Genomic DNA, 16,372 nt, shown 5'->3' with positions numbered 1-16,372 from the left:
GCAGATGCCATAGCATGGCAATCATGGAGCCTGTTTAGCCTTTTGTGACTGTCACCGTATGTGTACTAGATGCCGCTCACAGAGGCGATTCAGCAGCGCTACACAGCAGCATGCTTTTGCTTTTGCATGATAGCAGAGATGGTTACCAGCCATATTGTACCATCTACCATGCCATAAATTGGTAATAAGATGATCGTGGCTACCAGTCCTTTTGCACTGCACCATCTGTTGCTGTCATAAGTGCCCCTGGCTGCTCTTAGCCAGGGGAGCAAAAGCCAAAATTGGGAATGACTCCCTGAGTCAATCCCTCCTTTTTGGTATCTAAAAATAGAATCAGTCCTGCCTAGAATATGGGCAAGTGTACTAGAGAACCACTGTATCATAGAACCAGAGAGCACAGCTGCTCTGTGTCAGATCCTGCAGAAATTATGAGCTGTATGCTATTCACAGGGGGTGCTCCTGCAACAACCCCACCTGTTGATTCCGTTCTTCTCCCAGCCTTCCTGGGCTACCGTAGCATTGTCCCCCCACTTGTGTGATGAAGTAATAAAGAATGCAGGAATAAGACACAGTGACTTGTTAGTGAGATATGAGTGGAAGGCAGCCTCCAGCTTCTATGATAGTCCAGACAGGACAGTAAGGAGTGTGTAGGAGAGGAGCCCAGCATCCCTCTGCTAGTCCAGGGGCAATTGAGTCTTTTCTTTACACATGAAGGGTGGGGGCTGATGGAGCTCAGCCCCCTGTTGCTATGATGACGATGGTTATCAGCCATACTGTACCATCTACCACGAAAAATTAGGACCAGGCACCCTTGATTGACCTTACCGATGCTAGTCAGCATGGTTATCAATCCTTTTGCACTGCCCCATGTGCCAATAGGCTGATGATGAGGACGGATACCAGCCATATTGTACCATCAGCCATCCATAGCGTGGGGGGAGCAAGGATGTTGTTGTTGAGTGCTGCACCATCGCGTCTATCTGCAGCATTCAGTAAAGATAGGGTGACATGTAAAAGAGTCAAGAGAGGATTGTTTTCCCTTTCACTTCTGGGGGTGGGTGGGGGGGTGCGTAAATTGCCTAGCTATGCCCTGACCCACCGCGGACACTGTTTTTGACCCTAGAAGCATTTGGAGCTCAGCCAAGAATGCAAATGCTTTTCAGAGACTGCAGGAACTGTGGGATAGCTTGAGTCCTCCAGTCCATGAGCGTCCATTTGATTCTTTGGCTTTCCGTTACGCTTATCACGCAGCAGTGCGCTGAGTCCCTGCTATGGCATCTGTCTGGAGATTTTTTAAAAATGATTTTGAATTTCGTCTTCTGTAACAGAGCGCTGATAGAACAGATTTGCCTGCCCTTACAGCGATCACGTCCGCATCGTCCATGCGGGAGCTCTTTCTTTATTTTGATTTTTAACTGCATCACCACACGTGCTGATCGGAGCTCCACGCTGGGCAAACAGGAAATATTCAAAAGTTCGTGGGGCTTTTCCTGTCTACCTGGCCACTGCATCCGAGTTCAGATTGCTGTCCAGAGCAGTCAGTGGTGCACTGTGGGATACCGCCCGGAGGCCAATACCGTCGATATGCGGCCACACTAACCCCAATCCGATATGGTAATACTGATATTAGCGCTATTCCTCTCGTTAGGGAGGAGTACAGAAACCGGTTTAAAGAGCCCTTTATACCGATATAAAGGGCCTCTTAGTGTGAACGGGTGTGGCGTTAAATCGGTTTTACGCTCCTAAAACCGGTTTAAACGCCTAGTGTAGACCAGGCTTTAGTAAATTTAGTTCCTTTATGAGCATTGTACTGAACAGAGAGGTTGTGAAAAGCAAAACAAACATTAAAAAGGAACAAAAGGGAGTGTGACAAGAGGAGGGGAAGATAAATCTGCAAGGAAGCATTGCTACTGACTGTCGAACCCTCGGCCTCATCTTACAGCAGTGCATATTTTGTCATTTTGATTTACTCCCCTGGGTTCCCTAATTCTTGTCACCACCTATGCCAGCCTCTTGGGATGAAAGACCCATTTTGAACAACTCCTCGTTGGGCCAGTGATCATCAGAGATGTGGAAGTGTAGTATCAGGCTGTTGGAGATACTCAGGCTGTAAAAGTGGTTTCCAAACCACTATGACAAAACAGCGACAAAGAGTCCCGTGCCACTGTCTGACAAAGTGGGTATTCACCCACGAAAGCTCATGCTCCAATACTTCTGTTAGTCTATAAGGTGCCACAGGACTCTTCATCGCTTTTTACAGATCCAAACTAACACGGCTACCCCTCTGATACTATGACAAAACAGACAGCAGTGACACTCATTAACAGGGAGTGGGGGCACCAGGAGTAGGCAGCTTCTGGTGGAGTTAATGCATTTTTCCATCTAGGTGGAGTCGCATCTTTTTTCTCTCTCAAGGCAGTTTACCAAGGGTGTAGAGAGAGTGCAGAATCCTAATGTCAGGGGAAAAGTCTGTGCCTGGAGGTGTTTCAGTGGATGTCTGGAAACCCTGGTGATCAACTGCAGGCCAGCATGCAGCAAAGCTTTCCTAATATTACATGGGCACATTCAATCTGCATATCCCAAATTCCTTTCATTAGAGGAGGTTTTTTTTTATCTTGCACAAGCCAAGTTTTATTTATACAAAATCACAGAAAGCACATTTGCTGCCTTTAGCTAAGATTCCTTTGAAACAAAATTCATTTCATGTGGCGGTGGAAGTAGCTTTTGAAGATTAGGTCATCGAGCCAGGAAACAGAAACAGGATGACATGGCTTAAGCAACTAATCAAATGCTGAATTTTGAATACCGAATATTTTCGGGCATACCAGGATTGAGCAGTTCATGAGCAGTCCATAGGCTGAAATGTATTTACATTCCACATTTGAACAATTTTGAATAATCAAAAAATTAATAAATAACTGCAGTCTGCTTGCAGAAAGGAAAAGAGGCATAAGTTTACTATGCGCCACCCTTTACTCAGAGCAGATAGTTGCATCATAGTCTAGCCTTGAATACATTGCTTGTTTTCAACTGTTTGCCTGACTCTTCCAATACCACCACTTCCCATTAACTCCTTTGTTTTCTTTCCACACTGTACTACATATGGTTTATACTCTAAGCTCCTGGCCTTCACTTTGCACCAATAATGGTGCTAGTTGAGAATGAACATCTTGTCCAGTAAAAACTACACTGAGAACACAGGCCACCTAACAACTAGACAACGGTAATAAATTTCTGTTGCTCCTGACCTCACCAGATTTCAGCCAGTGACCTTTGGGTGAAAGGTTTTGTTCCCTAATACCAAATTTCTGAGCTGTCCAGGTTGGTTGGTTTGTTTGTTTAATTAATAACAGAAAGTAAATATAGCAGCTGGTTACTCAGATAATGAAATATTAGGTCACAATAGTACCTTGAAGTCATGGGCCTGAGTTTGGGGCAGTGGAACTCTGGAGTTCCCCAGCAGGTGCTCTGCTAAGCACTATGACTCAGGTGGGCATGTTGCCTCTCAGGGTATGTCTACACTGCAGTTAAAAACCCATGGCTAGCCCATGCCAGCTGAATCAGCCCTGTGGCTCTCGGGCTATGGGGAGGTTTAATTGCGGTATATATATGTTTGGGCTCTGTTTGGCACCCGGGCCCTAGGACTCTATAGGGAATGGTGTCCCTAGCCTCTGTTCACCAGAAGCGGGGAATGGAGAGGGGATGGATCACTTGATGATTACCTGTTCTGTTCATTCCCTCTGAGGCACCTGGCATTGGCCACTGTCGGAAGACAGGATACTGAGCTAGATGGACCTTTGGCCTGACCCAGTAGGGCCATTCTTATGTAGGTTGGGAGGGTCCCAGAGATTGAACTGCAGCCTGAGCTTGAAACCCTTCACTGCAATTAAACAGCCCCTTAGCCTGGGCCCTGCAAGACCAAGTCAGCTGAGACAGGCCAGCCACAGGCTTCTTATTGCAATGTAGACATATCCCAGAGCTCTGGGGAGCATTATATCTAGAATGCACAGAGTGGCTTCTATGGAAGGGAATGGTTCGTAATTACATTTTCCTCCATAATCTTGCTGTCTTTGGTATGGCTAGCAATGTAAAGGACACTACCCAGAAAAAGGTCATTGCATCAGGGAATTTTGGTCCCAAATGGCTGGAATCTGATGAAATCAGCTTTTCTCAAGCGAATTTTGCCATTTTGGATAACATCCAGAGCTCCAAATTTTCTGTTGGCATAGCTCCATTATCTTCAGTTGTGTTACACCAGCCAGGAGTCTGGCCCAATATGCCACTTCTGGATTTGGACCCTACCTGGGATGAAAATACAAAGAGTCAGGTGATTTGATTCCAGCTTCTTAAATTTAGGAGGACGGGAGTAGATTTTGAGGTTCTGCATCAAGACTTTCTTTAATTAAAGCCCCTGAAATATCTATAGTAGTTCTCATGCCCTCCGCAGCCCTTTAGTAACATGCTTAAGAGAAAAATGTAATAAATAAGCTCTTTAAAAACAAAACAAAGGGCAGCAACACAAGGGTTGGAAGGTTTTACAGAATATTTAGCATATCATCGCCATCCTTACATAAGAGAGGTGGTTTTTTGTTTTGTGTTTTGTGCTTCTCAAGGAGTAGAGAACACCTCCACCTTCCCCCCCCCCCCCCGGCTTTACTGACTCAAGTTCAAGGTTCTTAGGGTATGTCTACATTGCAATTAGACACCTCCAGCTGCCCCATGCCAGCTGACTCAGGCTTTCAGGACTCAGGATAAGGGTCTGTTTAATTGCAGTGTAGACATTCAGTCTCAGGCTGCAGCCTCAGCTCTGGAACCCTCCCACCTCACAGGGTCCTAGAGTCTGGGCGGCAGCGTGAACCCAAACATCTACACCACAATTAAACAGCCCCTTAGCCTCAGCCTTATGAGCCCAAGTTAGCTGACATAAGGCAGACACTGGATTTTTAAACTGAGTGTAGATATACCCTCAGTGGCACAGACCTTAATTCCATCCATCATGAACTAGATAGGATTCTGCTCAGTGTCCATTCATGCAACTCCTACACTTGCCAGTTCTTTAGGGTGTTTCTTCTCCAAAGGCAGAGCCCACTGCCTGCTCATTACATTTAAGAGCAAGAGAACACACCTGTAATGATCTACGCATTGTGAAGCAAAGCCACTGATCTGGTCAGTTTTTAAGGATTGCTATACTGTAACAACACCTTCAAAGTGATTATGGCTAATCAAATATTTCCATTGTTTGTAAATGAACATTATTTACTTGATAGTCAAAAGCCAGTTATGTTAGGGTTGATTGAGTCAGTTCTGGGGAATCAAATGTACAATGAGTCCATGTGCAAAGATTCCTTATAATGTTTTATTGATGCATGCATTCATATGTATATTTCCTCATTTAAAAAAAAAATCAAGTGGCTGAGATATCTTTAAAACTGTTAGGAAACGTGACTACAACATTTATATTGTTTGCTCTTCTTTGGTCCAGTTCCTAGCTACCAATCCAGAATTAGGGCCTTATTCTGACACCCTTACAATACTCACGTCAAGTAGTACTTTACTACAGTACTCCTGTCAGATATGCCTGATGCACACCATAAAAAAGAATGTGTAGGAGCCTGGATGAATACTGAGCCAGTGATGGCAGGTTGCTAAGTGATACTGCATGTGGAACACTTTCACTCTATGATTACTGGAGTCTTCCCTCTTTAGTGTATCTAAGCAACCGTTGTATCTTATGATACAATTAATCCCAATATTGAAGCACTTGTTCATGTGAATAGTTCTAGTGGTTCTAAAGAAGACCTCTTTCAATGAGTATAGGTTGCAGCATTGAGTCCCAGGTCCCCTAACTACCCCAGAGGTTGATGGGGTATCAATTGATGTTGGTTGTCATTTTGGAAATGGTATATTAACGCTTCTACCCCAGGGTGTTTAAAAATATGAGAACATCAATAATTAAAATGCAAATAATGTGTAGCTGCTAGAAACAAGATTTACACCATTTTTTTTAAAAATAGAGATCTACCGTATATACTCATTCATAAGCTGAATTGTTTTAGTAAAAAAGGGAAGCACCAGAGAAGGGGGTCGGTTTATGAATGGGTATAGAGAGGGAGAGGTGGGGGACAGCCCCTCCCCCCAACACAGCCAGACGGGAAGAGGCGGGGCCAGAGTCTCTCCCCACAGCCTCTGAAGCAGCTGTAGCTCCGGGGCTGGCAGGCTGCAGCCATGCCTCTCCACCACGCCCCCAAGAGCAGACTGTGGCCACGCCACCAGAGCACGCTGTAGCCGTGCCACCCGGCCCAGCCCACTGGAACATGCTGAGGCTGTGCTGCCCTGTCTGGCCCTCAGAGCAGGCTGCGGCTGCGCTGCCTAGCCTGCAGGAGCAGCTCAGCCAGGTCAGAGACATCCTCCCCTGGCCCTCCCCAGCTAAGGTGGGAAGCGATGGGATCGGGAGAGTGTGGGGGTCCCAGGCTAGGGGTAGGGTCATGTAGGTGTGGTCACAGGGGTTACTCCCCTGACTCCTAGCTTCTCCGCCAAAAAACATTTCCCCACCAGCTGCTGTCCCGGCCCATCAGGGTAAGCAGCTGTCACGCCAGGACACTTTGTTTACTTAGGTTTACCTCTGTGCCTGTAGACGCTCGAGGTAAACTAAACATCTCTGCCCACCAGCGGCTTATCCTGATGGCCTGGGTGCCAAAGTTTGCTGACCACTGAATTATAGGGTCAGCTTATGAACAGGTTAAAATTTTCCATTTTTACTTATCCATCTTGGGGGGGGGGTCGGCTTATAAACGAACCGGCTTATTGTCGAGTATATGGTATTTTAAAATTGCTGGGAAACAAAGATTTTACTTATGAAAGAAAATAAATGTAGGTGTAAGACTGAGGCCTCAATTCTGCAAAGATTTGCTCACATTTAATTCACAGACTGTGAATTCTAACACTGACTTCAATTAAACTTTACGGGGCATAAATCTTTGCAGCATTGTGATCCATAGTAGAATACTCACTTGCTCAGTCCCATTGTGTACCTTTGGTGTTCCTTTAGTCAATACTACAATGTACAGGCTTCACAAGGCTTAGTTAACCCTGGCCTTGGAACATTAACTCAGAGTGTCTTTGATAAAACTGTACATATGCGTGTTTCATTGTAACTGTTGTTTTAACAAAGCGATTTTATTTAATTGGTTGTATTTCAAAGTAATACACTGAAATAGTATTTCAGCATCAACACCATGTTCCCTTTTAAAATGAAGATGTTTGATGTATGCCTTTTGCCCATGGCCAGCTAAATGTTTTAGTCAGTTTTCATCACTGCAAGCATAAAATATTAGAATATTTTAAGTGTATGAGTGATACACTCAGGCTAACAAGAAATTATATAAAATTCAGATGACAAAAATATTTGTATATTTGTTTTTACAGTCTTTATACGGTGCTGCAGTTTCTACTACTCCAGAATTACCTCTCTTCTATACTCCTATTGATTTGGTAGACATCAGTGTAGAAGTGGCTGGACTGAAGTTTCCAAATCCCTTTGGTCTTGCCAGTGCAACTCCAACTACTAGTTCCCCAATGATTCGAAGAGCATTTGAAGCGGGATGGGGATTTGCTCTGACCAAAACATTCTCCCTCGATAAGGTAAGGAAATATTTTAAGGCATATGTAATTTCATGGTATGTTCTAGTCACGATCTAAATGTTTTGAGAATATAAATAAGTATTAGATTCAGTCAGCTAAAAAGCTTTTAGGGTTCTATTGATATTCTACCTACTTTTCTACTATTACTACTCAGTTATTTTCTTCTGGTAGTACCCATTGAGTGCTTGGTGCTGTAAAGCAGTGCTTCTCAAAGCCGGTCTGCCGCTTGTTCAGGGAAAGCCCCTGGCAGTTTGTTTACCTGCCCCGTCTGCAGGTTCGGGTGATCGCGGCTCCCACCGGCCACAGTTCACTGCTCCAGGCCAATGGGGGCTGCGGGAAGCTGCGGCCAGCACATCCCTCAGCCCAAGCACTGCTGTAGAGTCCAAACAAGGTACAGCCTTCATTGCAAAGCATTCCCAGTCTAAAAGAGACAAAATGAACAGATAGACAAAGTATAGCAAGAGAGGGTTCTGATTGCTTAATCAAGGGGGAGGTTAGTCTCCTTTTGATAAAACAATGTTTGATAACGATTTGTTTCTATTTTGCTGATAATACATATAGACTATCCCCATTTAACCCGCAGCCTTACCATTACTAATAAGCTAGTTTCTCTTAGGAATCGTAATGGAAATGGGTCTTCAGGCAGGATTTGAATTGAACAGCTCACAACGACCTTTCCACATGTAAGGGCTATCAGGATGAAGTCAAAGAAATGATTGTGTGAGCAATGGATTTATGTATCTATGTAGCTGTTGGAATCACTAGGGGAGTTTAGAAATGGTAGCAGTATAAGATAAGACAGAAAGATAAGGAAGAGCAGGGCTTTACTGAAGGCCTGGAATACAAGGACAAGAAGCTTGAATACGAAGCAGTAGGAGAGCAGAAGCTAGTGTAAGATGAGGTCAGAGTGATGGCCAAGGAAGATGATCTTAATGACAGTATTTTGTACATATTGGTAGTGGGTACCATGGGTGTTAGGCCAAGAGAAGGAGGAGGTTGTAGCAATCAAGGGAAACTGAGGGACTAAGCAAGAATTTTAACTGTAAACACTGAAAGAAAAATACAAATCTTAGAAATGTTTTGGAGGAAGAGGCAACACGTTTTAGACATGGCTTGACTGTGTGGGGAAAGGAAGAGGGAGGAGTCAAATATGAACCCCAAGTTGCAGGTCTGAGTAGTATGGAGCATGGTTGTGGCATTGAAAAGCAACAGAGAATAGGATGGACTTGAAGAGAGCTTGGAGGAAAGATAAGGAGCTCAGCTTTGGCCATGTTAAGTTTCCTGTGGCAGTGAGAAGATGTCAGTGAGGCAGCTGAGATACAGAATTGGATGGATGGGGACATATCAAGAGGAAAGAGGCAAATTTGTGAGGCATCTCTGTAGAGATGGTAGTTGAAGTAATATGCGTGAATGAGATTATCCAGAAAGAGTGTAAAGTGAGAAGAGAAAGGGAGCAGTGAGTGTGTCCTACCATGCTTCATTACAAAATATGTGTGGCCAAAATTTGATCTCAGTCATACAACCAGTATGAAGTAACTCCATAGAAGTCATTGCTACTTTGGATTTATACCTAAGTAATGGAAATCCAGAACTGGCCCATGGAGTACAACACATGTAGACATTTTTCTTATTGAAACATTTTAAGGGAAAAGGTTTAATTGAAGCATACCCTGCCATCAGTGTTTGCACAGAACTCCCCGTTAATTTCAGTTAATTCAGTGCCTAAATTGATAGCAGGATCCAGCCAATACTGAGAATTGTTTATTAATCAGATATGCCTACAGCCATGTTACCTTGCACCGTGACTATATCAGATCTCATATGTTAAGCAGGTTAGTATTTGGGTAGGCTTCTTTGGAGGAACACACGTTACAGGAAGTAGTGTTGGCCTTTCACTACATGGCACTTTTGTCAGATTCAGTACTGAACCAGTGACATATCATGGGGCTCCTGTAGTCATTGTGCCGCTAGAGATGAGGCTTTTGCTTGATGTCTTTCAGATCAAATGTTCAGTAAAACCAAGGTTCTGAAAGTAGTCATTGAAGATCCCATGGTATTATTTTAATATAAGGAAAAGGAGGTTGAGCAAAGTGCCCTTGACTCATTCAAACTTGGATTATTAGAATCTGCCTAGGTAAATTTCCCTGGAAGTCTTAGTTTGATACAGTATTATTCATTTCTGGCCCTAAGCTCTGGAGTAGCATTGTTGTATGCTATAGAACAATTGTCATGTCCCACCCAAGAGCTGGCTGAAGTGATTTTTATACGATTATATTCTTTACAATACCTCCCAGAGGTGTTGAGCCTTAATGTTTGTGATGTGCTTTGAGATACAGAGATGTTAGGGGCAAAAAGAAATGCAATTGTTTCTATTTATGTAAACAAAATGTTAATGCTATTAAACTACTAAAAATATTTCAAATAGGAAGACAAGTTCAACAGTTCTTATTTCAACAATGAGTATTACACAGAGACTCAGTCTGTTTAACATTTGAACAAATAATCACAATTTAGTCTGGAATTATAGGTCAGTATAATGTACAATTGTCTTTGATCTGTTTGTTTAGTTAGCTTCTGATTACACTGATATAAATCCTGTTCAATGTTCAGAAGGGAGCTGGAGACTCTTGGCCTGTAGAACAAGTGTAAGTGGAGACTTGGCTTTATGCACCAATTTACTTACTCTCATACATGTTGGGTAACAGAGGGTTTGCTGGTGGGAGAGTGTTGGCATGTCCAAGAAGACATGGGCTTAAGCATTATCTTCAGAAAGCAAATGAAATCAGCTTTACCTGGCATTTACATACAATGCTCTGCACCTGCCCTGTGCAGGCTCAACCCTCTAATGTTCATGTTTATATATGGTAAAGGTAAGTCAACACTGGAATAAAAAACCTATGGCACAGCCACAGCTGGCCCTGCTCAATTGACTCAGGCTTGAGGGGCTCAGGCTGCAAGGCGTCACATTTAGACATTGAGGTTCGGGCTGGAGCCCAGGCTCTGGGACCCTCTCATCTTGCAGAGTTCCATGGCTTGGGCTCCAGCCTGAGCATGAACTTTTACGCAGCAATTTTACAGCCCCGCAGCCAGAGCCTCATGAACCTGAGTCAGCTGACCCAGGCCAGCCATGGGTGTTCAATTGTTGTTTGGACACACACTCAAGAGCCAAGCATAAAATAGCCTCTGTGGCTATGGAGAGTTCTGCAGCAGCAGAAATGGTTCCCTCTTGCAAAATCTATGTTCCTCTTAGTAGTGACTATATAATGCAAATTCCAGCATCATATGGCTGCCAGTGACTTCCTCTGTATCAGAGATATAGTCTGTGTGCCAGCACCTGGGAATGACAATGGTGTCCTTTGGTACTTTATTAAAAATGGGTGAGGTGAGGCAGATTCCCAAGTTGACAACGGTCATGGAGTGCGGTCAGAGAGAAGAGCAGGGTGACAGTGAGAGAGATGGAAAAAGAGTAAGTTGCATCTGAAGCCTTAGCCCCAGAAGGAGGGAGAAGGCAGGAGCCAAGATGAAGACTTGTGGCACTTGGAAGGCAAGGGCCTCAATTTACGTAAGCTTTACGTCCTCTGCAAGCAGCTCATCAATTTACCAGCATGGGGTACTGCTTCTTTTTTTCCTTTTGGTTTGACTTTGTGCAGAAGGCCAGTATGTTTCTAGACAGGTCGCACCAATAAATGTGGCCCTCCAAGCCTTGGGCAGCACAGAAGAATGGGTGTATATTTTTTTTGGCCAGAATTCCATTCTAGAACACCAGGGCAGCCACTCCTACAACAAGGTGGGAGCCATCCAAGGTTTCTGTATCCCCTCTTACCCAAGGATTTTTGGACAACAGATCTGCAGGCATGGTGCCACAGATGATGCGTCTGTTCCTCCAAACCCAGAGCTGCTCTTGCCTCTCCCCTACAGTACCCTATATGCCACAGAGAGCAACAGCACTACTCCGTGTCATGTAGTATTAGGTCTCTCCCCAAACATTGCTCCACCCCCTGTACAGCAGAACCTCAGTAGTTCCACTGTGCCTAGGGCCTTCTGTTTGTGGTGTATAGGATTCAGCCCTATGTGCATCATGACATGTGTTCTTGTGCAGTATTACATTATAATTGTAACATACAGACAATCTAATGTAAGTCATATCTGAAATTCTCTCAAAGAATTGCTTAAATAGATGCTTAAATAGATGCTACAGTAAATATTTTAGAAGGTACATGTTATTACATTGTAAAACAGGTGTTAATTATAAACTATTGGATTGTGATATATAAATATATGTATATAAATAGGAAAACAACAGAGAACAAATATGCCCATTAAGCACACTCTCTTCCTTGTCCAGCTATACTGAAAGAAGGACAGGAGACACTTGATATGGATTTAATCAGGCCGCAACTTTATTATTACATGTCTGAGACTGCTTGGCAGATAAAAGTGTACAGTGCAGGTAAACCCTGTTTACCTTGTAATTACCCAGGGGGGAGGCTTCCACCAGCTCCCCCTCTTTTTTCTATCCAGGTCCCTCCAGCTAATCCATTGCCAGGACCTTACCATCCACCCCCCCTTGTAGGAGGGGTAAGGTGGCCTATAAGAAAGGGGGAGGGTTCAACCATAGGAGCTCCAAACCCCACACCATTGCATTCCTTTAACCAGCACCTCCTTTTTAAGTCCTTTACCTGGCTATTTATCTGGTCACTGGGTGCCTTCCCTATGGAGTACCTGCACTGGACATCTGCCCCCACACTTACCAAATAAGTTGCAACATATAGCCTACCACCTTTTGTGCTCACTATAATAGGTGTTCCCTAACACCCCCTGTGGGGAAGGCGAAAAGAACCCATTCCACCGAAGCCAATATGGTGGTGAGGGAAAAACTCCTTCCCAGCCCCCCTAAAAAGGAGTGACTAGCACAATGCCCACAGCAGGTTCAAACCAGTAGTGAAAGTAAAATCCATGTCTTACTGGCACAGGGGGAAAAGGGGAGGCACCAACTAAGGGGTGCACGTAACCTCCCCACGTGACCCTCCATGTGACTCTTCACTGCCCCCCCCCCAGCCGAGGGCCCCCACACTCTTCCCGTCCCGCTTCTGCATCCATCCTGAGTTACTGAGGTTGGAGGTGAGGGACTCTGTCCTCCTCCTGCTGCACTGGAGACAGGGCTAGGGGGGTGAGGCAGTGGGGGGTGGGCAGTACAGCTGCCAGAGGAGCGGCCAGCATTCTGCTCCTTTCCCTGCTGCCCCTCCCAATGGGGAAAGGAGCAGAACCCCCAGCCCTCTCCTCCGGCTGAGTTGTTGCTGTGTTTTTCTGGCCTACTTGCACTACTGGTTCAAACCCACCTGATAATCACACCTCAAGGGGAGGGAGGCTAAATGCTGCCTTGACTGCACTACTGTCTTCCTCTGGCAAGCCTGGAAATCGCCCCCTCCTGCTTTCAGTACAGGGTGGTCATTCTCTTCTCTTTCCCCCAAACTTACTTCCCTCCCTAAGGTCTGGCTGAAATACTATTTTGTCTTATTCAGAGCTTCTGTGCTTCAAAGATACTATGTATAAATTCTGTTGGTAAGAAGTTGGAGAAAAAATGTGGAGGGAAGGAGAAGATAAAATAAAGTCCACATAAAGAATTCAGTTACCAATAAACCTATTTAAAATACATTTACCTATATTCATATACCAATCATTACTACTTTCAGAACCATTTCTGAAAAGCAGATAGCTACCTGCAATGGGAGAAATCTCTTAGCTTAATTAAAAAGAGTATCATCTGGTGATAATTCTTAATAAGTCTTGATATATTGGAGGGCTTTTTTTTTCTATCTGGATATTGCACCCTACATAGAAATAGAATTTCTCTTAAATCAAAATCTATAGTCAGAAAATTTATAGAAGACTGTTCCTTAATTATTTTTTAAATGAAAAGTTGAGACATCTACTGTTCTATCTACATTAGAATTCATTTTTAATATATTCTATTGAAGAGTTTGTATCAACATTTGTAATTTGTTTTTAAACTATGGATTCAATTGTTGTGATGGTTTCCTCACTTCACTGTATAACTAAAGGAGCAAGAGAAAAAAAACGGAAGTGGAATGGCAGAATGTTCACTTTGATTTTTAGATGCTTCCTTCACTTGTAAAAATTTAATTCTGATTAATCAGAGACATCTGTCTTTACTCTGTTGTGACATGCATTGATTTGTGATGCTGTCACTTTCAATAACCTAGAAGCAGTTGCCTTTATTAGGAGTACCAGCAGAAATAAATGTGTAGACTAACTTCATTCTAAACCTCCAATATTTTTTCACTTTGTATGCTGCAGGTTGCATTGCCAGTTTTAAAAACAGACTAATGATTAAAAGTGAATTAAATTTCAACTAAAACATTATACTGCATGAAAGTTTTTACTCATCAATTTATATCTGTACAATACATAGTAATAGATTCTACACTATATTTTCACAAACCATATCTAAATGAAGGATGTTGTATATTGTGCATTAATTTGACCCAAAAGTACTACATTTCTGCATGCTGTTATTACACACACTGATTCATGCTTCAGCTAGTTGAGTATGTGTACATTTGTATTCCATGTACCTCTCTTTCTAATTATAGGTGGTAAAACTGTGTTACAGTGACATATTGTTTTCCATAACATTAGTATTTCACTGACGTGAACCTGTGTTTAAAAACATATATATATATTTGAATGATATTACAACACAGTAATATAGATTAAAGTAGTTATATGTATGGTGCCAAGCCAGAAAACTATTTAAGATGTATTAAAATGCAGAACCTTGACATTTGAAATTCTCATGTTCTTAATATGACAAAGGTTATTCTGTGGAGTTTTGCTATAATATAAAATATTAATATTTCACAATACAGTTTTGATGAAGTACAATTTACCTAGCTTGCATATGATAAAGAAATTAAATGCTTACCAAGGGAGTTCAGCGAGAATTAGAGCCCTGCCTGAACATCTGCTTGAAATTTTATTATCCTGTCCTACTGACAGAATCCCTCCCTCATTGTTTTTCTAGATTGACAGCTGAATATTGCATTGATTTCTACAGCAAATATGTTTAGGTGAACTATGTTTCCTTTTTTAGGAATTTAGAACATGCTTTTGATTTTCATCCTATAATTTTTTTATATGCTCCTGACATTTGTAGATGCCAGATTGAGGTCTAGTATGCTGTAGCGAAGATAGACCATTGACTTGCTGCGAAATGCCAGTTGATATCTCAGTAAACAGAAATATTACTATTCTTTATTGTGTGGCCTGTATGGGCTTTCTTTGGGGAGACAAATGATCAGATTGTTAATGTCAAATATAAAAAAGATGGTTTGCCTTTCTACTAAATAACATCAAGGACAACTTTTATTAACTACATTCTTGAACAAAAAAACCCCCAGCATTTTACAGGATTTCTTAGCACACACAGCTTGCCTGTGACTTGAATTATGTATTGTTTTACAAATGCTCAAATGATTCTGAAAATATAAACTGTGAATTTGAGAAGAGTTGCAATGAGGAATATTACATTCTATGGCCAACTGACTGATTTTTAGATTTAGATTTTTAAAGTATAGCAAAGATTAACAAATGAAGTAAAAATTATCCTGGGGACATAAAATAATATGCAATTATTATTAAACAACTCACTATGTCTAAAAGATTCTATTTAACTTGTATATTTAAATAGAGAAATGTTACTCAGTTACAAAGAGAAGACGTTCATGCTGAAAATCTGAGCAAAAGGCAGGAAAAAAGTCTTTTGCATAATCTTTCAGTAGCTCATTTCCCTGGTAGGATCAGTTTAAGGGCCAAATTCTCTGCTGTGCCTAGCTTTAGCCCAGCCCTGGCTTGCTTTTTAAGGCATGTTAGATGCTGTTCTCAACTCAACTCTTTAGCGGCCCCAAAGATCATAGTGCCAGCTGAGGAATGGCAGAGAGCTCTGCATTCCGGCTAATGCCACACCCTCTCCCCCCTACCCCTCTTACACCAGGAGTTGCTGGGGCATGACATAAAGGCCACTTGTGTCACCTCTAAACCCATTGGGATGTAAGAGGATGTAGCCTGGCTCTTGCATACCTATAGCAGCACAATGAAAGTCGAGGGACTAGAGATTCTATCTGTGAATATTTAGAGTATTGGGTATTTAAAAAGGAGGAGGACCTAAATTCATCCCTGGTGTAACTCCACTGAAGTCTTCCTCCTACTGAGGTGTAAGTATTGATCCTACTCCTTGAAGTCAATGGAAGGGGGGGGTGGTGACTATAGGCCCATGTTTTTAAGGATAATTTTTACCATTAATGAGTCAGATTATATTCTCTACCATTTTGAAGCGCTGAAGATAGTGGAATATGTTTGTAAAAAAGCAGAATTCAGAAGTCCTTTAAAGAAAAGAAAAATCCCCATTTGTAGAATGAATTTCTCATGGTGGCATTTACAGTTTTATGAACCCAAATAGCCACATCCTGGTGATTTTGAAATATTTTGCAACTGCTGGACAATGGGATGCACACAGCACAAAACCCACAGAGAGGAACTCTGCTATTCCCATAGGAAGATGTACAACTCCATGACAACTCTGCAATGGAACACAAAGTGGGATGTGGCATGTCAGTGGTCAGTGAATCTGCACACATCATAGCTCCACAAGGAGTGGGATGCCAGGCTGCATATCCTATTTGTCTTTCTTCCCCACACTGAACCTAAAGTA

General features: G+C 42.6%; 1 protein-coding gene across 2 annotated transcripts in view; it reads left to right on the top strand.

Annotated features, from left to right (window-relative positions):
- The window catches only part of DPYD (dihydropyrimidine dehydrogenase), a 588,030-nt gene that overhangs the window by 358,894 nt on the left and 212,764 nt on the right, over positions 1-16,372 (top strand). For both annotated transcript variants that reach the window (XM_045026686.1, XM_045026687.1), the window contains one exon: positions 7,426-7,641. In XM_045026686.1, the coding sequence (XP_044882621.1) occupies positions 7,426-7,641 (216 nt within the window). The remainder of the gene's footprint in view (positions 1-7,425; positions 7,642-16,372) is intronic.

The sequence above is a fragment of the Mauremys mutica genome, chromosome 8 (assembly GCF_020497125.1).
Source record: "Mauremys mutica isolate MM-2020 ecotype Southern chromosome 8, ASM2049712v1, whole genome shotgun sequence".
NCBI classification, from domain to species: Eukaryota; Metazoa; Chordata; order Testudines; family Geoemydidae; genus Mauremys; species Mauremys mutica.
This window is presented reverse-complemented; position numbering and strand designations above follow the sequence as displayed.